This window comes from Osmia bicornis, chromosome 6 (assembly GCF_907164935.1).
Source record: "Osmia bicornis bicornis chromosome 6, iOsmBic2.1, whole genome shotgun sequence".
NCBI classification, from domain to species: Eukaryota; Metazoa; Arthropoda; class Insecta; order Hymenoptera; family Megachilidae; genus Osmia; species Osmia bicornis.
The window spans coordinates 2,075,498-2,101,297 of record NC_060221.1 but is presented as its reverse complement, the minus strand read 5'-3'; the positions used below and the strand labels follow the sequence as shown (position 1 = coordinate 2,101,297).

General features: G+C 35.9%; 4 protein-coding genes across 6 annotated transcripts; 3 read left to right on the top strand and 1 right to left on the bottom strand.

The window, feature by feature from the left end:
- The first annotated feature begins 84 nt into the window (after nt 1–84).
- Nucleotides 85–3,568, top strand: LOC114877309 (alpha-(1,6)-fucosyltransferase). 2 transcript variants are annotated; one of them, XM_029189712.2, is made up of 5 exons: nt 85–215; nt 498–783; nt 886–1,059; nt 1,145–1,445; nt 1,522–3,568. In XM_029189712.2, the coding sequence occupies exons 2-5, from the start codon at nt 548–550 to the stop codon at nt 2,581–2,583; spliced, it is 1,773 nt and encodes a 590-aa protein (XP_029045545.1). In that variant the 5' UTR covers nt 85–215; nt 498–547; the 3' UTR covers nt 2,584–3,568. The 2 variants fall into 2 exon arrangements, with proteins under 2 accessions (XP_029045545.1, XP_029045546.1); XM_029189713.2 differs by lacking the exon at nt 85–215 and adding an exon at nt 288–306.
- A 238-nt stretch (nt 3,569–3,806) lies between these two features.
- Nucleotides 3,807–4,885, top strand: LOC114877316 (dnaJ homolog subfamily C member 4-like). Its single transcript, XM_029189725.2, has 4 exons — nt 3,807–4,079; nt 4,150–4,240; nt 4,360–4,511; nt 4,591–4,885. The coding sequence occupies exons 1-4, from the start codon at nt 3,997–3,999 to the stop codon at nt 4,853–4,855; spliced, it is 591 nt and encodes a 196-aa protein (XP_029045558.1). The 5' UTR covers nt 3,807–3,996; the 3' UTR covers nt 4,856–4,885.
- A 286-nt stretch (nt 4,886–5,171) lies between these two features.
- On the bottom strand, nt 5,172–14,946 carry LOC114877314 (arylalkylamine N-acetyltransferase 1-like). Of its 2 annotated transcripts, XM_029189722.2 has the most exons (6): nt 14,792–14,946; nt 13,383–13,512; nt 12,066–12,171; nt 7,638–7,902; nt 5,806–6,022; nt 5,172–5,549 (listed from the first exon to the last, which is right to left on the bottom strand). In XM_029189722.2, exons 1-6 carry the CDS (start codon nt 14,934–14,936, stop codon nt 5,351–5,353), a joined length of 1,062 nt encoding a protein of 353 aa, XP_029045555.2. In that variant the 5' UTR covers nt 14,937–14,946; the 3' UTR covers nt 5,172–5,350. The 2 variants fall into 2 exon arrangements, with proteins under 2 accessions (XP_029045555.2, XP_029045556.1); XM_029189723.2 differs by lacking the exons at nt 12,066–12,171; nt 13,383–13,512; nt 14,792–14,946 and adding an exon at nt 8,976–9,342.
- Nucleotides 14,947–17,975: 3,029 nt separating this feature from the next.
- LOC114877313 (fasciculation and elongation protein zeta-2) lies at nt 17,976–25,779 on the top strand. Its single transcript, XM_029189721.2, has 9 exons — nt 17,976–18,310; nt 19,449–19,701; nt 24,372–24,494; nt 24,666–24,822; nt 24,893–25,001; nt 25,064–25,326; nt 25,403–25,478; nt 25,544–25,609; nt 25,722–25,779. The coding sequence occupies exons 1-9, from the start codon at nt 18,205–18,207 to the stop codon at nt 25,736–25,738; spliced, it is 1,170 nt and encodes a 389-aa protein (XP_029045554.1). The 5' UTR covers nt 17,976–18,204; the 3' UTR covers nt 25,739–25,779.
- The last annotated feature ends 21 nt before the right edge of the window (nt 25,780–25,800 follow it).

Sequence of the window (25,800 nt, the reverse complement as noted above, 5' to 3'; positions counted from 1 at the left end):
TTTCAGTGCAAACTCCTCATAAAGCACTTGCAGAATTATAATTTATACTGGCAGCACTCACCACATAAGACAAGTGTTTAATGACTGTAATAGCACATGAAAAAGATCAAGTTGACAATTTAATATAAACGTCTTGTTCCTATGACTAAGTTAATGATAACGAATGTTTTTTATTTCACGTTTAAAATATTTTTATAAGAACGATGAATTGGTTGGTAAGCTAACATTTTATTGATGTAGCTAACGATACAATATTATACATAATAAATATTGAAATATATTAATGTCAGTTGTTGACTTTTTATGGTAGCTATATTTTATTCTTTAAGTCGTTTTATGTGTTTTTCAAATCACGTATCGTTGGACATAGCAATTTTGTTAAACATAATTTTTACAATTATTTCAAAATTATATCTGCAACATCGTAAATTTCTTCATTGTCGACGAAGAAATTTAAAGTAGTTTTATGTAATTATGTGATAATCTTTCGTTTATAGATGACGTAATGCAATTCATTCGATATAATAATCTTTTACCATAATATAAAATGGCAACATTTTGGTCAGGAAGACCTGGTTGGTTAGGAAAAGTAGGAATAGCATTATTAGCTACATGGCTTTTGGTACTAATAGTATCTGTATCGCATATCCTTAAGGCAAATAGTTTGTCATCTAATAATGAAAGTCCTACAAATAAAGAAAATGCTCAACGTTTGGCACAGATGGTCAATGATTTTGAAATTCTCAAGAGGCAAAATGAAGCATTAAAGAATATCATTTTGGGGTAAGCCTGCAACAAAAATGTTCCAAAATAAACAGGTTTATTTAAAGTTTAAAACAAAGAGCATTGTGATCTTTTCGTTGTACAGGATAACATAATTTCCAGAGAAAGATCAAAATCCATTCAAGGAGACCATCTAGGTTCCATACAAGAAAAGCTTGAAAAAGTATCCCTCTATGACGAATTGTTGGATCATAAAGACAATGTTAAACATGGCATTCCTTCTTCTGAATACGAAGAATTACGACGTAGGGTAAGAAATAATGTACAAGAACTATGGTAAGTACAATATCAATAATGTAAATTTTTAATATATTGTAAAGTATTAGTGTAGAGTACACTAATACTTTGATTTTCAAAATAGGTATTACATTAGTGCTGAATTAAATAAGCTTAAAAAAACTATTGATAAACCCAGTTATGAACAAAAAGAGAAAAAAATACAAGATATAATAAAAAATCTTTGGGATCATAAGAGATCTCTTATTATAGATATTGATAGATTAACAAAAGCAGATGGCTATGATGAATGGCGTAAAAAAGAAGCAAAAGATTTATCTGATCTTGTTCAAAGAAGATTCAAGTATTTACAGAACCCTAGTGATTGTAACAAAGCAAGAAAATTAGTATGTAGTTTAAATAAAGGCTGTGGATTTGGTTGTCAGGTAAATAAACTTTTACTTTATATCAAAATAAAAATTCATTGAAAAGGTTGCAAATACAATATATCACATGTTTTAGCTTCATCATATTACATATTGCTTCTTGGTTGCTTATGGCACAGAAAGAACACTGATAATTAAATCAAAAGGTTGGAGATATCACAAGGATGGTTGGGAGTCTGTTTTCAAACCATTAAGCGATACATGTATATCTATAAATGGTGCATCACATGCCAATTGGCCTGGTGATTCTTCTAAACAAGTAATCTCTTTACCAATTGTGGACAATGTTTATCCTAAACCAAGATACCAACCACCCAGTGTACCAGCAGATTTAGCCCCAAGATTAGAAAAACTTCATGGTCATCCATTAGTATGGTGGGTAGGTCAAGTTCTGAAATATTTAATGCGACCTCAGGAACATGTTACGAAAACGTTGAATTATGCAAAAGAAAGGCTTGGTTTTAAAAAACCTATTGTTGGAGTTCATGTAAGAAGAACCGATAAAGTTGGTACTGAGGCTGCTTATCACGATATTGACGAATATATGATTAAAGTTGAACAGTACTTTGATGAACTTGAACCAAAACCCGAAGTAAGAAGAGTTTTTCTAGCCAGTGATGATCCAAAAGTGATTACAACAGCCAGAAATCGTTATACAAATTATGAAATAATAGGGGATCCGGAAATCGCGGAAACTGCATCAGTTGCAAAACGATATTCGGATTCTTCTTTACAAGGTATAATTATCGATATACATCTTTTATCCGAATGCGATTATTTGGTATGTACGTTCAGTTCTCAAGTATGCCGTGTGGCTTACGAATTGATGCAAACATATTATCCCGATGCTTATAATCGATTTACATCGTTGGATGATATTTATTATTATGGAGGTCAAAATCCTCACCCCCATCAAGCCATTCTAGATCATCAACCAAGGAAAAGTGGCGAAATAGAACTAAAAGTAGGAGACTTGGTCGACGTATTTGGTAATCACTGGGATGGTTATTCTAAAGGATATAATACTCGAACCAGTATGACAGGTCTATTTCCAAGTTTTAAAGTGAAAAATCCAGTTGATGCTGTAGATTTTCCGAAATACCCAAACGTTCCTTTAAATGAAAATAAGAACGAATAGTCACATTTCAATCATGTAGTAATCTTGAAAATGTTCAGATTGCTTCGAAAAGAATATAACTTGCCTTTATATTTAAATTGTTACAAAAAGTCATGTACACTTATATATTTTACTACTAACAAATAATGGATTTAATTCTCTCGTAAATTGAAATTATCACGAGTTGTGAGACAAAGAAGTTTATGCTGCTATTGCCTACACAAATGATGTGTTGAATTTCAAGGAGATTGTTTATAAATATTTGAGAAATAATACCATAGAAAATTCTTAATAAGTTTACGATCTCTTACGAATTGAATTAAAAAATATAAATAAATTAAAAAAGAAGAAAACAAACACATAGTGATCCAATGTAAAGGTTTTATATATTTTGATTGACGTTGAAAAAATTTTACTGTTATGTTGATAAGAGATTTTATTAGAATGTGACTGTATCAATGTATTACATTGCAATTGTTCAATAATTTTAAGATATTCTTTTGTAACACGTGCATTTAAAATGTATGAAACATGTTTGACGAGGTATAAGATTTGTGCCAATGCATTTGATTTTTCAAGTATTATTTATACTGGCAAGCCAATGTTCATAAAAAATATACAATGAAATATAATTGACCACATCTTAAAATAAGAATTTTGTATTACTAGATTTTCTCACATCTCCTGATAAAGGCTTGCGTTATAAGTTATTGTCGTAACGTACAATTTGTACATAAAATATACGATACGAATGTTAAGTATATAACAGTTTTTTAATAATACTAGAGCTTATACAATACGCATAAAAAATATTGCATAAAAGTATCTATAATAAGCATAAAATGCATAGACATCGAGCTGGGCTTGAGGCCTATCTTATACAAATAAGAATGTTTCCTGTATACACATTGTAATATATTTTATACTTGTACACCAATCGCGATTGAGAATTGTTATGATATTATAGATTCTGATTTTGGTTTTTAATAAATATTTAATTCATGAATTCATGAGTTCCTTTAGTAATCTAAGGAAATGTGAAAAAAACCGAAAAACGAAACATAAATTTGTGTAATTGTTATAGGAGATTTAAAAGATCATCATCGAAGGAAGTCTACTTTGCTTGATGCTATACAATATACGATATCGAATTATCGATATATGACGAACATCGAAGTTAGTCAAATTTGACACAATTTTTGTATTTGTATTTATTTTACAAAATATTTCGTACTTTTTTATATTTCTTAATGAAATTAACTGAAATGATTAATGAAATAAATTTTGTATAATATTTTTTTATGCGAATTTAACATAATATTGTTATAATATCATTGATTTCATTTTGGTACTAGTGCCAAATAATATTTATTGTGATGTGTAATTATATCAAGTTGATTTTAACTTTATAAGTATGTGAAGTCTTTAAACATTATGGCGCAAATCTGTCGTATGAATAAATCTGAAGTACCTGTTTTAATTCGTATTCTTAACAGCAATTATAGGTGCTGCAAAAGGTTAGAATTTATAATAAAGTATGACAACCAATTTTATATTAATTTATAGAATAAAATATGATTTTTAAAGACATAAAACCAACTATTACGATGTATTGCGTATTCCTCAAGATGCAACACAGAAGGAAATAAAAGAAGCTTTTATTAGGCTATCAAAAGAGGTATATATATATATGTTATTCTTTTTAATTGCTTGCATATTGCTAGAACAGTATGTTTTATCTTGAATTATATTAATTTTAGCTAACATACATATCTTTTAATTATATTACATTCTTAGATGCATCCTGATTGTGGAAATAAAGGAAGTCATGATGATTTTATAAAACTCAACGAAGCTTATTCTGTTTTAAGTAAAAAAGATACTAAACACTATTATGATGTTGAAGTAAAATATAATGATTCAGCAAATTGTGATTTTCATTCCCATAGGTATGTTTATCAGATGAATATTTATTTAAAAAAATTAAAACAATTGATGTCATTCTTTTATTAATTTTTTTATTTTCAGATTTTATAACTTTAATGATTTTTGTGAAGTTCAAAATAATGAACAATTTGGAAAAGAAAAAGCAAAGGCACTTGGAGTATGTGTGGCAATCATGATTTTTGGAACCATCATTCAACTAATACGGATTAAGATGTGGTCAGATTTTAATAAACGTGCAACAGTAGAGAGAAATTTAAAACGTGAGTTAGAGTATCAAAATTTTAAGGAACAAAGAGAAGAGATTTTAAAATTAAAACAATTCAAATTAGATATACATAATAAATAACATTGTAATAAACTTGTATTTAATTCTGTACATTGTGATATAGCAACATTTTCAATAATAGTCAAAATATTGAATACAGTAAATCTGTATTTAAAGTAAATTTTTAATGTAACTTAAGCAGTATGTAGAAAATTTTAAAGTTATTTATTTTTTATTTATAAAAAATGTAACACTATTAGAAATTTATTTAAATACAAATTATCTTATTTTCGTTACTTTGCGTGAATTGATTACAACAAAGTAATAAATTTATGTATTTTAAGAGTATTCGACAAAGCAAACGCGATAAATTATCACGGTGCTACGTTACATCGTATAAAAGTAATAAATAAATTAATGGTTTATTTAAGAAACGAAAAATATATAATACAATACGTTCGAATAACCGCCAAAAAGAGGAATACAGTATAAAGTTCAAAGTGCGTTTATCAGAATAATTACTCTTCGTTCTAAACAGGTACTCGATGTTGAAAATATATCGTGCTGCGGTATCCTTTATAGCTTTTTTATGTATGTGATGATTGACGTGTGCGGAAACGCTGGACAAAAGATGGGATCACCATCTTCGTCAACGTAATCCGCATATTTCAATTCGTATATTCGTTCAAAGCCCAGTCGTGCACAAAGTTTGCCAGAAAAAAAGGACGAACAGTCGGCGCGTACCATGTGAAAGTCCTTCTCCTTTCCTATTTCACTGTAAATCAAATATTTCAAATGTGTATCGATACTCGATCGATTGCGATTTATTATGGGTATCGTATTATATTGATAATAGAGTAAGTCGGGCCTTCGTCGAGCACATGAATTTGTATACATATACTGACTCGTCTCATTGGACGAACTATAAATAATATCTATCTAATATAATAGAAAAGAACATTAATAAGACGATTAAAAACTTACAAAGTTGATACTGGATGCAGATTTAAAGTAACTACATATATACTTACATAGCTTTTTCTACGAGTGCCTTGCCGATTCCTTTGCCCCTCCAATTAGTGTCTACTGATATTATTCTAATTTCCAGGATATCCAATCCCTGATACTGTCCATCCCGATTCACATTTTTGTCCACGTAACGCAGTAACCTAAGAATTTTCTTGAATTTTGGATTTTCACACGTGGTTATGTACTCGGGTTCTTCGTCGCAAGGGGGATCCATCTTTCCTGCGTGCAACAAGTAAGCATAATTTATCGATTAATTAAGGTAGGATTAATAAAATCATAGCCTGCATGTTTTATTTCTGATTCGCAAGGCAAAACTGCGTGTATGTAATAATTTGAACGTCAACGAATATAGAATAAACCTAGTTCGACTTGTTGCAGAATATTGATAACGAGCGAATAGTGGCAGATTGATAAGAATAGTGGGTTGCTAATGGTTGCTAACATTATTGCAAGTCATAAATTCACCTGACAATACTCGTATAATGTATTCATTCTAAAGGTCTCTTATTAGCATAAAACGCAGAATCGAAACATCCAGTTGTGGAGGATATTCCAAGTCTCTTATAAAAGATCCCACGAATTTTTATTCGATTAATCTTGTTGACGATTCGAATGGAAACAGGAAGACGGATGCATATAGAATCTTGCAATTAAAGGAATGAATACTGGCGAGCATGAATTTTCAAAAACAAAATTTTTTAAATCCTGAGATTAATTTGATATTAATTCATTGAAAATTGTATCGTTAACGTGGAAATTTATATCTGAAACAATCAAGGGAATTTTTACAATAATTAAAACTGACAAGTTGCCTGCTATTAATAGCAATTAGTCGGTAGATTATTTTAGATTGATAGAGCGCCTTACTGTAAGGAACTCAACCTCGGTAATTTATATCGAAGGTAACTGTTTAACATCTACTTTGCATTCGAAGTGACAATTCCTACGAGTATTCGATGAGAAATAGTTTATTCATTCATTGTTCGTCGTCTCAATATTACTTCACCAATAATATGGCAAAAATATAAAAACTAAGGTATCGCCCCTATCATTACCGATACATTGATCAAAGGAACCTGATAATGAAAACGTGAAAATATTAAAAGGGAAGAAATATATTTTTTTTCTGTTGCCTTTGATAATCAGCATAACATGTAACTAACTGGATTTGTCGATAGAGTAATAATTGTATCGTTGCTGCGACAACCGGTAGTGATTAATAAGTCTCACGTTTGCTTGGTACTCGCATAACAATTTATGTAACATTGAATAGTACCGTTTTCTCGTAGGCGTGTCTTCTTCCCTTCTAAGCTTATTTTTCCATCAGATTATTCTTTCAAACACTTACCGCGTCTTTTTTACAGTTTTTATATAATTTTTCAATTTTCATTCTCTTAATTACAGATCCCTGCACGATAGACTATATTTACCAGTCCTCAAGGTTCAGCGCGATTCTTATCATCTTTAGCATTAATCCATTCAAAGCGAAACTGTGGTTTTTTTTACTAGATCAATGCTCAAACAAGATACGCCTGGTAAATATCAATGACCTCCTATGATACTGTTAAGCAGACAAAGGTTTCTATTTTAAGATATCCACTTGTTAACCTACATTCAATTTGATATTGATGTTCAAGCGAAATTATTCATCGTTTGGTATTCGTAGAATATACCAGTTCTTTGTATTGTTCACTCTTAGAGAGAATAAAAGGTTCTCGGTAACGAGATCGGGCTCTTAATTTACATATACATTACCGATGAAAAGTTTCAGACCACTTACTTCGCTGTTACAGATATGTATACGTAAAATATAGTTATTGGGTGAAATTCTTACCATTCAAGAGGACACCTACAATAGCACCGCTGGTCGAAACCGCCATGAGACTAAGATTGTTTTCGAGCGTGGACATGCTGCAGTATTCTTCTAATTCGATGCAGGTGCTGTCCTCGCTTTCAGGTATTAGCTGAATAGAGTGATTAAGCGGCTCATCTCTGAAGAAGAACCTTCTAAGGAATTTTAGTATCCTAAGCTTATCGTCCTTCGTAACTATTTGAATATGATAATCCATGCCAATATTGTTGTCCGCTGAATCCGCCAGCTGAAACAGTCGAGGAACGAAGTTACTAAAGAAATCACTTTGATTTTTCCAAAGACTGTAGCTAGTGTATCCTAAGAGACTTCTTAAATTTCTTTCGTTCTAAGAAGCAGCTTACTTTATTAAGTAATTTCATTCCAACAAAGAAGTAATTCGATCGTTCTGTAAGAAATTTTTAAGAAAACATTTGTTTGACTCGTTAGACGATGTAGAGTATCGGGTCGTTTATATTCTGAAAAACAACACATGGTGCAACACTTTGGATACGTGTTGATGTAACCTAATGCAACTTAGCGCAGAACAACAATTCGTTGTTTTCGCGGCGACGAGAATTAAATTAACGCTTTCACGCGAGACAATTAACGTATGGCCCGTTGCATCGGTTCCGTCTGGTAATTCGCGACGCGTTCTCGTTTATGGTACGTTTTATCTCGGTGATTAATGGCCAACATAGTCGAGGACTGAATTATATAGTTGATCCACTTCCACGCAATGATTCACATTAGATGACAACAGTGAACGTAACGTTTATATTTTGATTTCTAGGACCATCATTACGCCTACTTCGTTACGAGGAACTCGATGCCATCAGCGCTTCAATTTTTTACAATTCATCAATGGAATTATATTATTAGCGAATTATATTGTCCAGTCGTTAATTCGCTTCGTATACGAACAAAATTATGGGTTATTATTGGCAAGAGTGTGGTATTTATGGCTTCGGTAAATTTAGTAATCATCGATGCTCTGTAATAATGCATCATCTATTCTAATATTACGGAGTTACATCATTTCAATTCTATTAATGGCTCGTCAATCGCAATTATAATAACGGTAAGCATTGTTTTATACATGTAACAAGATAGATGTAATGACAGATTGGGGACAGTACGAAAGCATCCAAACGGTTCGCTTCCTTTTCGATTTATCGTGTCATATTAGAGAAGCGAAGAAACGCGTTTCGAAATGGCAACGCTACGGGATTGAATAATTTCTTATTTCACCGCTAAAATTCCAAATGCTAAAATTAAACATTTCGATATTGTGGAAAAATTTGGAAGCTACACCAATCTTACCGTGTATCTTGCAATTTTTGGCACATCTTTCGCAAAGTTCGTCTTGTTGGCATCGATTCGGCCGGAGTTGGCTAAATTCGAGGACAGCACAGTTTCCATGTTGAACCGCGATATGTTAACAATCGATTCTTTTAAATTTCAGGTACCAGTATCTTCTCGATGTGACCACGATGAACCATTTAACGGGTCACTGAATGTAGTAACACCGGCTACCAGTTCGCCAATAACACGATGCTCGTTGTTGACGTCGAGGTGGTAATCTAACACTGCGCTTTGTGATAGCTCGTCGTCAGTCTTATATACGCTCACGGTACCGGGCAAAAGCCGTTTCTACAGGTTCATGGACAAACGAGCATACTTTGGGATACTCAGCGATTGGTAACATCACAAAATACTTCAATCAATACAATCGATCCTTTATAGCGAACTAAAAAAAGTATTGGTTTTTTTGCTTCCTTGTAATCATTTCATTTTAACACTTTGACGGCAGTACATCTCATGTGATATATACCCTTCAACATTATAATAATTTTAATTGATAATTACAATGAAACGTAGTGTACCAATACTGTTTTAACTCTTTCGCGAACACTTCGTTTTTCCGTCGATAAGATACTTTATGTAACTCGTTTATTAGACGGACGCAACACGTTTCACGCGTGACTCTTCTTTCCGTTGATTCTTTTAAATAATTAAACGTTCGAGAGCTTTTTTCCGCAAGTAACTAATCGCCGACATAATAGTGCCAAGGGAATATTCGATATTCCACTATGAATTTTTAATGGTCGACATGTGTACACGCTTTATCGTTTAATATCGGTTTAATGTAAATGAAACGAGTGTTTAACTCTGTAGCACGCGATCGTTTAATAGAAATTGAAAAAAGAGGGCAAATTGCTAGCTGTTGCGATTACTTTGCGATATATCCTAAGAGCTACACGCTAAGATTTCACAGGGTGTCGCGTAAAAGGAAACGATTTCTTCTGGGAAAATAATCTTAAAAAGCATAAATCTGATTTAAAAAAAAAGAACGCCAAAGTGTTCAATATTTAATTTTACATAAATCTCCAGCTCGAAGCATGTAAGAATTCATCGAACATTTCCATCGATGATTAATCCAAAACAATTTACCTATCCGGAAGCTTAAACGTTTTTCGATGTCGACAAGAAACGTCGATATTTACGTTAATACATCGACGAAGAAACTGAATTCATTAAGCAAACTGTTGTCCAATTCTAATTGCCTTTCAATTGTATCCGGTTCGTCTACACCAAACTCGTGTAACGAATCGCATCGCTGCTTTTTCTACGATGTGTCATTGAAATCTTTCTGTATCGAATCGGCAACCGGCCGACACCTCCTTTTAATCCCTGACTAATCAAATCGTTGTTCATATGTTTCAGAATACATAAAACATCCTATGGAGATTGATCCAAGCTACTGTTAACACCTCACCGGATATTTATTCATCCTCTACTCACCCTGCTAATTTTGAGGTAAGTTAAAAAGCGATAGTGTTTATTCATTTTATTCACCAACGATAGATAAGGTAGTGGAACGTAACACAGATAGATTATTCGTGAATTATGCAACTCCATTGAAGTATACGAAACACAAAACATGCTCCAGACCGGTCACGGAACTATCGTCGATTTAAACCCACGAAGGTCAGCAAAGAGAACCGTAGCCATACCTTAGATGGCATTCAATGACATCGGCTTTAAGTTCCTGTCCATCGAATGTTGATTTATTATCCTTTTTCTAAGCTACTAAGTTCGACTAAAAAGGACACAACTTTGTAGACACGCGGGTCCTTGCAATGGAATCTCACTCTTGACCCAATTAATTTTTTTTTTTTTTTTTTTTTTTCAATTTTCTAATCAACCTTTTAGTTCCACATCCTGTCTATCGTCCTGTGATCAGTCTTTCGAACGGAACACCGATGGGTATCTCCTCTACGAGTCTCTGCAACGCGAATACAATCACTCTGTAGCCTTTGATCGCGAGACTCGATAAAACCGTACGAACGATCGCCAATACACGCGACAATGAAATATTAGAATCGTTCGGTCGTTCTTGGAATCCTTTCGAACCGGATTCGGTGGGTAGGTGTTGAACTTCCGCCATCGAACGACCTTTTCGCGATTTCGATCGTTCCCTTGATTTTTCTTCCCTCGTCTTACGTGTTTCGCGAACTAATTTCCAATCGAACGCGGACGATTGGAATTGTATCGTTGTTACGTGTCGTGTTGAAGTATTATTTATTGAATTCTTAGACACGAACTGATCGTAGAGAGGAGAAGCTGGATCGCTCGAGAAATATAGAAGGATCGGGTGAACCGTTATTTAGGGCAACGAGTAACCCAAGCTGTATTGATTACTGAAAAAAGTACCGATTCTTTTCCTCGGTATCTGAGAAATTGTTGCAGTAACGTAGCTCTAGAATGTTGGAAGCATTTTCTATAATTCGAAAGACAATTCAGTATCGAGTATTTTCTCATCCTGCTATTGCTCGATCATTGATACACTTTTTATTGGCACAACCACCCACCCGTTAAGTGATCACGATCCACATAGACATAAACGATTCTCAATCGAGTATGAGAGGCGGTGCCACGTCCGTAACTGGCAAGCCAATCAGAATAAAGTCTTACACCTGTTTCTCGCATAAGATTTACAGTAATTGCAACGTAAGTTTACCTCGAGACCGAGGCACGTGCTTTAAAAAGTTACGATTCTACGTTATCGAGTTCATGGTTTCCTTTTCACCGTCTTTCGACTAATTAGAGTAGCTTGCGTTATCATTTCATTGTTGCTCAATGCTAGTTTTTCGTATCATTATCCTACGGTGATTTCATTCAGATTCAATTTCACGTCTCTTTTTTCACTTTCTAATCACCCGTTATTAAGGAAGATTGAGAATATCGTCGGTTGCAACATCGAATACGTTACCGGTGGTCCATAACATAATAAAATATATCGAGTGACATGCCACGGGAGTTTGATTATTCTCGATTGCCTTGAAACATCGACGCGTAACGTGTTCTGCGTAATAAATCTATTAGCTGACGTGTAAATGTATTAATTACCATTGAACCCTCTGCCGTACTCCTTGGAATTAATTGCGATTTACGCGAGAAATTACACAGGACACGCCTTCGAATCGATGTGCTTGCTTGCCTGATACAGTTAAACCTGGAACGGAAGACACGAACGATTTAATTAATTCAAAACCGACAAAGAAATTTCTTGCAAAGAAATTATCAATCAATCCTCGAAGAACTTATTTCAGAAAATATCAGTCTCCCTTACGCGTTCGTCGATATTCTAGACCATCTATAGAAACAAGTTTCTTCACATATTATAGGATCATTAGAGACAATTAAAATAATCGTGTAATTAGCATTGCAAAATGATCATATCGAACGATTTTTCTCCGACCACAAAGTACACATATCGATAAAAGGAGACAGTATTTTTATTCGCGATAAAAGATTGCGTCCCACTTGACTGGCTTTCGTACAATTGCGTTATCGTTCGCTGCATAACAATTACTTAAACGCTGAAAACAAGAACACGGGTAATAATGGTACGGTTACTTCAATCAACCGTTCACGCAAATCGTCTCTCTATCCCGTTCGAACGAAGGCCCTGTTTCTTCTTTATCTTCCCGTATGTTTTTCAACTTCCTTCTTAACTTCTTCGTTATATTGTTCCAGGTGATAAATAAAAAAGATATCACGATTCCTTCTACGCAGTAGATTCAGAGCTCGCATCGAACGCAATGTGAATGAACATGGTACAAAAGAAAATTTGTATTCTAGCTTTGTACACGATCGCGTGTTATCGTTGCAATCGAGGCTAATCTCGTTTAGCGTTCGATCTAGTGCTAACATGAGCTCGTTTTAGAGGCTCTGCTGTATCTGCTTGAAGTGATAGAGCTTCGAAAGGAATTGAACCCAATAACGGAATCGGTTCTTTAAACAGTTCAGCTTATTGTATCGATGATATGCAAATTAGAGGTTGCTGCATAAGTTCTGAGAAACACCTTCTAATTGAAATCTTTAGTCACGACTACTTATCTAAGTTGAATATTCTCAAACATTTCATCCTCGTCGTATCTACATCAACGTAGAGAGCTTGCGTGGCAACCTAATCAATGTTGATCAAGGCAACCTAGCAATCTAATCAATCTCGATCCCTTTTCATTCTCTCAACAAACTGTGTATCTCTGGAGAAAAATTTGCCGTATATCAAATAATTCGAAACTTGTGTGGTATATTCATTTCTGTTCTGGTATCATCTACATATGGATGACACATCAATCAAAGCTGTTCAACTCTTGTACAAGCGTGTCGTATGAAAACGTGTATACATTAGTATACAACGATCAACATCACACTTACCGAGCGAGGTTGTTCAAAAGAAATCGAGACAGGTATTCAACGATTAGCTGTCCCCTCTTCCTCTGGTTTCTTTCATCCGTACGTGACACTTTTTTAAACAGATTTCGGTGTCGAGTCGAGACAGCAATAACTGCAAGCAGGTCGGTGCAAATACATGAAACTTGTCACATAGAATATTTTGTACTTGGAACACGTGCACCGAAGTTCCGAAAGCGAATCGTATAATCGAATTACAGCTGACCACGCCGGATAGGAAGAGATATGTATGTAATTCTTGTGTACACAGGTTGAAACGTTGTCATCCACTATGCACGTCGCGATGATCTTCGTTTTAGCATTCAACCAGTGTTCAGATAATTCGTTATCGACTGAATTTCATCGTTATCAATGATTCCGTAAAAGTGGTCGGAACTTTCTTGCCGAGAAACAGATAGCAGAACAGTGGACACGGCAATGTTATAAAGTCCTTCCGAGATGTCTGGAAATATTGATCGGATATAATATATGGTGAAGATTTCGAACGCAGAATCAAGTGTTCTTTTGTTTCTTCTTTTTTGGAAACGTGAAATACTAGTTTGTGAGAGATCTTCTTTGGACAACAAGTTTGGATTTTCTGTTATAAATTATTTATTTCTGTGAATTTTACTCCAAAGCCAACTGAATTAGTTAATTTTTTTTAATGAAATGATTGGAAATAAATGGAGAGTGGTTAGATGGATCTTCTTCTTCTTTTTTTTTTTTTAATTTTTCATAGTAATTTGTGAAGAATTTTTTTATCAACAAAAACGTGACACGTTCTTTTTAATATTCTTCCTCGACAACATTGAATAAAATGATTTGCATAACTGTGGTGCCTGAGAATGCAATTAAACGAGATTTTTATTAAACAGGACAGCAGAGAGATAGCTATTTCCGCGCGTAAAACGAGACGCACCACGGATTCATCCAAGAATAAATGGCAAAGGATAGAGGAGAAACACTGTCTTTGCCGATATATTTACACCGCAACTGTGTGCTTTCGGTGAGATAAAGTGGCTTCCTTTAGCTACTGCTCGTCTTCGGGGAAAATATATCCTCGGTCAGTGAAACGTTCGCCTCTGAACCCGTTGCTAACCTTTCGCTGTCCAATAAATCCGGTGATCGGATTACTCTAACACGTGAGAAAATCGATTTATCGTTACGTAGTAAAAAAGTATAGAATGAATCAGTTCACCTAGATTGCTTTTTACAACACAAGAAAAAAGTTTAGCTTCTTATGATGTCATTCGGTCCGACGAAAGTAAGAGGAAAAAGATGCAGTGATGTTTTTTCTCAAACTTAAAAGAGAAAGATTTTATGAATCTTTTAAAAGAGAAATCTCTCTCCTGTAAAATCTTTACCATGTATTTGTTGTATTGTTTCTTACGTACCTGAAGAAGAAGCCTCGCGCTTCCTGGACGTAATTTCTTCTGTTTTCAAAAGAACGAAACAAGCCGATGTCCCCTTCGGTCTATCGCCAACTACGCACTGCCAACGTGGGAACAAAGTTCGAGCAATAGGGAGGGTCATTACCATCCGGCACGTAATATCCCTTCGACGAGGAACCCATGGAAAGGGTAGCCCCAGCTCTATTTTTTCATTGAATTTTATTAAATTGCTAGATCTGGGACTAACCAATCACTATCCTCCAGGAGGATGGGTTGAACGCGATCATAGAAAAGTTCCCCAGCATTCAGTGTAACAGTTTCAATACAATGATAATAGAATCAAGTAACTTAACGTGCGTTCATACATCTTTTGCGGAAATTTCAATTGATTCGTGCCGGTTCAGGGAGAGACTATTTATCATTATGCATATTCCCTCGCACATTGTGACTGTAACATCAACCGTGATGGCCTTAACGATTACAAGACTACAACATTTTGAAAACACTATACGGACGTGACTAGTTGATGATACGAGAAACTAGCGGTAGCCATCATTTGCTACGTATGATTACCATGGACGCTTGTAATTGCAGTTTCCACGCCTATAATTACAAAACAGTCCATAACAGATACCATTATAGATAATACAAATTATCTCCGTGAATTTTATTGAATCTATCCGCTCAGAGATATCACAGACAAACGTACATCGTTGCTCAAAAGTTTCATTAAAGCACTTGTTGAATTTTGTGTAGAATCAAGAAATTTTTCCAAGGAAAATAATGTTAGATTAATTCAATTGCCATTTGATTGGTTTGTCGATCATTAGACAACAAAAATCACTTCTTCATCTATGTAAAAAATTTCCAAATTATATCAAAGATTTTTGAGCCAGAGTGTACGCATCATGTAATACAAGGGTTTATTAAGCCATTAACAGTTCTCTAGACACTTTCGAATATTTATCCTGAGATGGTTTGCCTTGAAAGAAAATTCAATTATATCTTCTAACACTGATCTATTCTCTAGAAAACTGTGTCGTACGATCATTGATAAATCTCAATCTACAATCGACATGCCTGTAAACAAATCACAACAACGAAATGATCAATTACTTTCTAACACGAACAGTACTATTCGACTCCTATGGGAAATAATAATAGAAATTACAGACGTTATATAATCTGTTAGTATTGAAGGAATAATGGAACTGTGTGATTTTCGATAGTATCATCGAAATGAATTATCGTCGGTAATCATTGCTCAAAGTAAAAGATATACATATATCAGTATCGTATCTCTACGTCGTTAATCATCCAATTTATAATGAATTATGAAATGATTATTACGATATTTTACTAAGCAGCATGGTATAATTTAATACACAACTTGAATCAGTTTTATCATTTGAAGTGGTGCTCGATAAATCGGTGCTCCCTGTTCTACTTCCTCTTTATTGGGTACTTTATGTAAAGCATCGTTGATTTATTTCAATCTATTGAAGAGCAGCGTCACCAAAGCTTTGGTTCTATGAGAATCAGCACACGCGAAACATTGTCAATGCAATGAATAATATCTTTTTTTCAACCGCAATCGCTTGCCTCATGAATGTTTTATGATTCCTTTTTTTACTTGCAAACATTGTCCGATTACTAGTCGGTTTAAAATTGATCAATTATCGAGATAAAATTCAATCGGTACCTACTCGAACGTAATCGAGAAATAAGGCTGAGCATTCTGTGTTTAATATGGGGAATCGGGGCAGTAGAAACATCCGTATGTAGTCAGACACAGGATAATATAGATCATATTTTAATTTTTTCAGTCCAGCATTAACCGTGGATGATTTCTTAGTCACTTTTCTCTATTATTAGTTTCTTTTTTTATTTGTAACTTATATATTTCTTAAAGAAACGCTTTATTGAATCAATGTTCGAACGACACGTGTTACATCGACGGATTCTTCGAGATCGATACCATCTAAATCACGTACCAGTAAAATCATGCTCCTTATGCCTTTGTTAATCACCACTTGATACCGACAATGTAGTTTATGAGCTACATTATCAAGGTTAACTACAATTCCCTATTCTAACGATTTTTTTGCATTCTTTACACTACCCACAAACATGTAAATCACTCTGGCCCAATATTCATATCTCGTATCAAAACGTGGAATGTTAAAAGGGAACAAAAAAGAGGTGTTACAAAAACGCGATAGTCGAGGACATTTATTGTTGGTGATTGTCCTTTCGTAAACAATGTACAGATTATCGTGCAACGGGATGCACGTTTTGGCATTTGCTTGAAAGAGCAGGTCGAACAGAAAATGTCAAAATCAGACCTTCGAATAAAGAGTTCCACCCACAAGTGTTAATCGTTTTGTTCATGCATTAACAGGATCACATAAGTTCTTTTTTTTCTACTTAAGAATAATTGAGGCGCGGCTCGTTTATCTTGGTTTTCTTTCAGTTGGTCGTGGCTCGATAAAAAAAAGAACATTATGCAAAATATAGTCGGAAAGCATTAAGAAACTTCTCGTTGAATGTGTAATTCAGAAAAAAATAACGGTATTTTTTAATTGGACGCTTTTTAGATACTAAAAATTTATTTATAGATAAATTATATAAGATTATAGATAAATTTCAAATCTTATTATTTATATAAAATTTTAGTATTTTGAGAGACAATTATTTATTTAATTTTATTTTTACCCGCGCTTTAGAAGCGATCGTTTTGACGCCATCTAGCGGCAGACTCCAAGTTTTAGAGTTGAAGGTACTATTTCAAAAAGACCGCTAAACTTTGAAACGCTATTTCCATCTGTCGATAAGTGGAACTATTTTTATACTTATCGATAGTTTGATCATAGTTCAGCGCTTGGCCGTTAGATGGCGCTGGCAGTCAATGTCGGTGCGTCATGCCATCTGACGCCACCCACACTGACGTTGATTATAAAAATACATTTATTCGGTACTCGACACAGGAATAGATTATAATATTGAATTTATATTTAATAGAAAATTATTCTACTAGTATAATTTTTAACTAATTTTTACGTATATTTCGTGTTATCAGTAAGATGTGGTCAGTGGTTAGTGAGTCACGGGTAGAGTCGAGAGCATCGGCGCGCTCAGCTAGCGGTTGTCATGGTGACGAGCAATCATCTTCTCCCACTCCTTTGAACGAGCCCCCTCTGCGTCAGTCGTTCGCGAAGTCTCGCAGGCGGTGGATCGTGTTTCGGAAAGTCGGTCGCTATTTTCATGTGTTGTCGCCCTTTTTCTCCCTTACCTTCGTGAAAAATTATAAAACGACGAGAAAAACGGTGCGCCTCGGGGGCGCTGCCGTAAGTGTACAGTGCCGAATTTCAGCACGGTGATAGGCTAGCTCCCGGTTCTTCCCTACACGGTCAATAATGAGGGACATGGCGGGCAAGATCGCCGAGTTGAAGTTCGAGGCACCCCTCGCACGTTTCGAGGAAGAAGACACGGCAAGCTTGAAGAATATGAATCTATTGACAGGTGCGAATATGCGTACAATATTCTTCTGTTACTTTATTCTCAGATCATTGCGCATCTTTATCCGCTGTCACGCAGCAGCGACGTAACCTCGCCAAGGATCAAAAGTTTATCGCGATGTACTGAATTTCAAAATGATCGTTGTTGAACGCATTACGTCAAATGCAAAAATTAAAGAATAAACGGGTCGAAGCTTGGAGGGACGGTATTCTGGTCGTTAATCGATTCTTAGATTGCTTCGATAGTGGGTGATCGTATAGGCTTATGAAACGACGACGATAACTTCGATAATAATCGAGCGATCGCGGTATCTGTTGCGATCTTCTCTTTGCTTTGACTAAAAAAGGCGTTTCAACCCGAGGCGGTACCGCAGAAACGGAAATTTCGAAACCGAAAGAGTTTCTTGGTAGTGGGAACTGGTTATGTTGGCTGCGTAAACGCGTGAAATATGTTCGTGCACGCGTGGTCACGCTCATTTTGCGGACGTGCAAATTAAATGACGAGGGTGGCTGGCTAGCGTACATGCCAGCGCGAAGAAGCGACCTTCGAAGCACGACAAAAGGCTACGTCATGCGTACAATTGGTGTCTAATATCCTTCGTGTACGCTCTAACTCCGTATCACTTTTCGCGACATAGTAGAAACAAACGTCGAGATCCGTCCTCCAAACACCGGCCTATGTATTAATGCGTTCCAGAAAAATGTCAGACATTTAATCCTGGAAACATTCGATCCTCTATACGCGTCATTGTCGTTCACGCGAAAATCCGATTACTCTTGGCGCAATTGATAATATCTCTGGAAGATGTAATTAATATCGGCTTGCCTTTTGAAGCCGCGTACGTGTGCATACATTCTCTCTAGAAGTGTCTCTCTCGCGATGCGCTCGGTATGATACGCCCCTGTATACAAACAGTGACCCATCTTTCGCGTTTATTGCGTCCCACACTATCGGATCTGTCTGTTTACTCTTCTCTCTCTCGATTTAACTGAATACGTTAACGCACAGGCTGACGCGTTTTTAGCGCTAAAAATAAAACTGGAACTTTGTGAAAGACACGATCTCGGCGGACGTTTACAATTAACCATTATCGTCGAAACCGAGCGATTATAGCGGAGATTCTTTTTTTTTTTATATTTAGAACAATTATTAGACAGCAGCCTGAACAGCAGCTACGGGGAGAATTGCAACGCGAACGAGCCACCGACGACCCATGAAAATGGCACCGATATTCTACAGGAGGGGACGTTCAGCCCTTTCAGCGGCAGCCTCGAGGATCTCGTTAACACCTTCGACGAAAAGATAACATCCTGTTTTCGCGATTACGGCACCGACGTCGAGTCCCTGGCACCTGTGCAAGTGCGGACACAGGAGGAGATCATGAACGAGTGCCAGTAAGTTTTTTCAGCTAATTACATCTTCGCGAGGATTCACCCTTCGAATCGCTTAATCTGTCATTAAAACGGTTTTTGTAATAATATGAAACACTTCTCATCGTCGGGTTAACCATTGAAACACGAGAACGGTCGTTTAAGTATTAATAAACTTTTTGCAGATAACAGTTTAATTTTTCAGGTACTAGATTCTTTTTTACAAATGGTAGGCATTATTGAAATACGCGAAGTATTAGTTTTACAAAGACGAAGGCGACTGCCTAGGCCCAGAGCTCGACCCTGGTTGATAAAGTAACCGATGCATTCTTGTATCGAATTCATCCAATCAGAGCGTTAATTTGTAACCACTGAACCGTCTATTTCAACAGGGTAGCTGCGAGGAAAAAAGTGCATAAAGTGAAAATGATGTCGGTACACGCGCGATTGAGAAGTTTCTATTACCCTTGGGTCATGCGATATCTCCGGTACAGTTATACCGGTTTTACGTGGCCACGTTGGACGATTAAAGAAAAATGAAAGAAAAAACTTCCTTCGAGGCGGAGCGGATAAATGAATACCCCTGAAGATTGCTGGAGTTATCGCGTTCAAATTGTCGCATTTACCTTGAGATATCTATTACACCTGCCACTGATGTATTCTCGTTATAAAGTAAATGATAGCCTCCCCGGCGGCTTCTGCCCTACCGGAAATAATCGTTTATGTAGCGCTCGCTGTTTGCAATATTATTCGCACGTGAATCATAATTACTAGATCAGCTTAGGTATTTCAGTAGCTCGATGAGAGAGCAGGCTTTTACGAGGAGCACGAGTTTACAATTCATATAAAGTGCAACAAGCGCAAAGATTATACCGGTTTACGCGTTCCAATGCCACGTGGATCGGTACTGACCTACAGCGGTTATCAGGAGCATCGCTTTAATTAACTTAGAGGGATTATGTGCCAGTAATTGCATTAATGATCCAAGTTAAATATTTAATAAATTTCATTATGCAGTTTACTTTGTACGTCGAAATATCTTTGAAAGAAAAATATAGAATGCAGTTAACGTAGTCACACTTTTTAGTTTCGAGCTTCTACCGTGAATCTCAAGTTTCACGTGACATGGAAAACACGTTAAATAATCTCACGTTAACGCTTTCTTCGACTCTCGTTAAGACGCACAAACAGTTTCACTCGATGCTCGAGCTAAACCAATATCGCTGAACGATAGTCGTATGGTTTCATTAGAGCCGTTACAGGTAGTTGCGGTAAATCTTGAGATTGATACGGTTCAACGGGTATTATCTTCTTTCCTTTGTCGACAGGCATATCATTTTGTTACATTTTTCTAATAATTGTAATTCAATTTACCTCCCTGCGAATCATTTTAATCCGGCGATAGCGTTCTGTTCTTTTGTTTTATAATTAGTAGAGAAATTTTGAATTAATATGCACGTAGTCTGATCCTTAAGATCACGGTATCGATTTTCCAACTGAAAAGTGTGCCACCATGAGTACTCTCTACATGACGTTCTGCGGCGCGTTCTGCAGCTTTCTCTCCACGAAGTGGACACTGCACAAGAAAGAAACTTACCTTCTAATTAGACTATCATCATCCGTCCTGCAGACAAATCTAAATGTCTTGTGGTTGTTCGCGAAGAGTTGAATAGAGTCAGGGAAAATCGAAAGTTGCAAATATTCTGAAAGATAGAACAAACGCGCGTGTGTCTTTGAATCAGAGGATTAAATACTTTAATCCTCTGTAATATATTTCGTTGGAAGATCAGCATTTTGTAGCCGCTGTGCAGGTGTCCGACCGAATATTACACTTCGTAACGAGCGAGACTGCAGGTGAAACGCTCAACGAAGCGCAAAATTGTATCTTCTTCGGTGTAGAATAACGTTGGCCGGGGTTCTTAAACTCGTTTGAACCTTCCACTGTAACCTACTGTTGTGCATAATTTCTTTGAAGTCACTTGCCCTTTTCAAAATTTGTCTAGACGATCGAAAGGGATTGAGAAGAAAATAAACTTGCACGCCTACCTGAGAGAGAAAAAGGTTCTTTCCCAAGATTGTATCAGAGTTAGGGGAATTGGTTTTAAACCGCTTAGGGTCAGGCCAAATTGACCTACGTTTGTTCTTTCAAAGCTGTTATGTACCTGCTACTCGAGTGCAACGCTCCTCTATCTGGAACTCTATTCTTCTTTATTCAGGCCATTCTTCTTATCAAACATTTCGCAATAAACTCTCAATAACTGCGTAGACGCAATCACACCTTATATTGATCAAAGTATCGAAACTGTAAGCTTTTGCGCGAAATCAAGGGGTCAGTGTCCGAGGTTTGCGGATACGACACGTGCTGTTGCACGTGTCTTGTTCGGTATTGCTGACGCTTTTCATATGCATATGCACCAGGTCCGAAAGAATAAACGCATCCGTGCGTACATATCCGGTGCGCTTGAGCATTGTTCGTAATCCAATTTGTCGCTATCATGTACAAGAAAATTGTTTTATGAATTTTATGAATTACGAATGAAATCTTGGGTCACGAAAAAAAGGTCGTGTTCCGTAATGGCACTTCGCGGTTCAAAGAAACAACCCCGAGTCTTTTTAATTGTACAGCGATGCCTGAACGTTAAAATATTACCAAGCACGTTCAGCTACAGATTGTTAAGTAGCTATGCGAGCCCGTGGACTTCAATAGCTGGTTGCGACAGAATAGAGCGTTGCAGGAAACGGAAGGTCTAGGATTAAGTACCATTAAACCGATTCTTTCCCTTTCTATAGGGGAGCCTTTCAAATTCTCAGAATTAATAGCAATTAAGGGAATCCGTTTACAAGCGTTGCGACCTTTGTGAACTCTCTTGTTAAATATCGAAATTACGAATACATATAATTTGTATCTGTATAAAGTAATTTAAATCAGCATTTTGAAATATCTTTATGAAAAGGATGAATTCCGTAGGACGCGGAGGGACGAAAGAATGCGAAAGAAAGTAGGAAATCGAGAACGGTCAGTAACGCGATCGCATAGATTGCTGATGGTTGCAAAGAAATCGTGCGTGATCGAATCGCTGGGCATGAAAATTTGATCTCTGTGTTTTGTTCCGTCGTTCTTATCGAGCCACCCTCCGGATGGACAAACGTCAATAAAGCAGCGCACGCGCTCTTGCTAGCCTGATACGATGTTCCTTTATACTCTATAGCAATAGCTCGTTCACGTCCCGTTTACCCGGTTAAATTTATTTATCTATGTCTTGAGAAACGGATATTCGCTTATTTATTTCTTTATATACTTGGATGAACTATCCACTGACTAATAGATTCAAGAGAATATGCATTGTAATGCGCTTCAATGATCCGAGATATAAAAATTGCCATTAGCTTGCAATTTTTATTTAATGTAAACATTTTATTCTTAACCATTTGCACTTCTGGTGTCGACTTGATTGGTGCTGATGCTGATTTTGAAATTTTATTCCATATCTGAATACATATAACAGTTTTCTCTGAAACAGCATTAACATGTAACAGGTCTTCTTCGGAAGTGCTCCTTTAAATGACTCTGCTTCGACTCAATAGAATCTGGACCTATCCTGATGATTTATTACGCTACATTTACGAAGACGTGGTGTTCTTCTTTTTCTAGTAAGCCATTGATATTATGCAACAGATAGTGTACAAGAACTCCACGACCTCGTCGCGGATCATTGAACCGAAGAATGAATTAATAATCAAGAGGCACATACGCTCCTTCCATGGAATTCAATTTCACTCTACTTTTCTCGTTCCAATTAACCCTTTGTGTACTATTACACTGCGGCGATTCCTTTCGAACGTGTATATATACGTTCGTTGTAAATGAACGGTAAATTAAAGTAATATTTATTTTTCCTTCTCTTCATTTGCTCACGTAGCGTGGCCGTTCCTTAACGCGATGATGATTCTTTCAGACGTTTGGGCGTTCGTTCTAATGTATAGCTAACATGCGCACAGGATGAAGTCACTCTTTAATGCACTTAACATTAATGAGAAACTCAAGTGGGTCGAATTGACCTCCATTTGTTAGTCCAACACCATCGACCAGTCTGCTTTCTGCTCTTTTTATTTCTGAGAATCGTCCCTGTGTATCATATTCCCTGTGAAAGAGAGACAGTCGTTTGATATCATTGAAACAATATATTTTTTACGGCTCATTAAAAAACCGTAAAAGAAATCACAATTGTTATCACGTATTATGCCATCAGAATTGTTTACAAACCGGAGGAGGTGTGAGAAAGGCCCGTTCTTAAATGCATACGAAACTTCATTTCCTTAAAATAGACGTATTGTTGTATTGAAATGAGTTACAGTCTACTGGTTTATCTGTACACGGGTCCCGGAAACGCCTACCAGAGCCGAATGATTCACACGCTGAATCCCAGAAAACGAAGACACGCTAGATTAAATAATGTCCTTAGCAACGTGGAATCTTATCGTGTCTTTCACAAGCGTTTAACACGGTAATATACGTGGGAATCGTCACGGCTACCTTAAAATTAAAGATCAGTAGTCCAGATAAAAATTGAATGGAACAATCCACTAGTTGTAGCAATCCGTTTCACAGGATATTGCAAAAATTTTGTTGGTTGTAAAACTTTTTTCTTGTTTGTTGCCAATATTGCAATAAAAGTTCGTTCTTTTCATTGCAGAATGTGGTGGACGATTACTGGCACGTTTGGTAACATATTACCAATAGATTGGAGCAAGTCTTATGCTAGGAAAATGCACATGCCTGCATTAAATTTGAACGAGGCGCCGGTCCCACACGAAAGGTAAATGTCTATCCAAAGTATAAGCAGTTATTTAGGTTTGATGCTTTTAATTTGGCAACACAAAATTTTCGAAAGTATCAAAAAAAAAAAAAACAGACGAGACAGAGCAAAGTGTCTGAAGAATATAATTGAATATTTGCAAATTGGGTGCTTTCATTTTGTTTGCAATAGACCTGAACTAGAGGATTTAAGTAGCGAAGACGAGGCTGTTGCAACTGATTTGGACATGCATGCTTTGATCTTATCCAGTAGCACTGATACACACAGTCCAGAGGAACCACTAAAAACTGCTGAGGAAGTTCTCCGTGAAATAGATGATATAATGCAGGCAAGTAAAGTAACCTTTTAAGCTAATAAATTGTGAAAATTTGTAGAAATTATTGATCATTATCGTATAGGAAAGTCCTTCGATGGAAAGATCACCGGACTCTGATGGATCTTTGTTAGACAGCGATGAAGCACTGGAAAGAAGCAGAGAAGTTTTAGGCTCACCACTTCATGAGAAAAGTATAATTTTATAATACTTTTGTAATAGATTTCGTAATCTGAATTGTAACCGTCTGTTCTAGAATTAAAGCAACTTACCTCCAGTCAACTAACTGAATTGCTTGGAGAAATGGAATCCTTAGTGGGAGCTTTGAGCGAAACTCTAATCGCAGAGCTTGCGTTACGTGACGAATTAGAGTATGAAAAAGAACTAAAAAATCAATTTATTTCTTTGCTGTTAGCAGTGCAAAACCGACGAAGGCAGCATCACGTTACAAAAAAGAGAAATCAAATGCAAAATGGTACTAGCCCTTTACCACAACATAGGTCCCTTCAAGAGTCTAAGGTAAAATACGCAACAGGGAAATTAATAAATTTATAAACATGAGTTTAAAACTGTATAATCTTAATGTTTATTTTAGTATTTGACTACTGTAATTCCGTATCATACAGACAGTGGTCCACCAGACAATCAGGCTTTACAGGTCCTTATAAAAAGTAAGTATCATTAAGTAAATATGTGAATATAATTTAATATTAATTTATAATATTTTATTTCGCAGTATTAAAAGCAATTAGCGAAGATAGCCCAACTGTACCTACTTTGTTAACAGATTACATACTCAAAGGTAATTGAATCTTCTACTTATTGACATTTTTATAAAAGAGTTTCAAATACTGTTTACTAATAAACGATATTTAAGTTGCAGTGTTTAAGAGAATTAATTCTTTTTCTTTCAGTTCTATGTCCTACTTAGTGAGTATATCGTAAATTTGACAAGGAGATCGATAAAAATCAGAAAGAAAAATATTACTTATT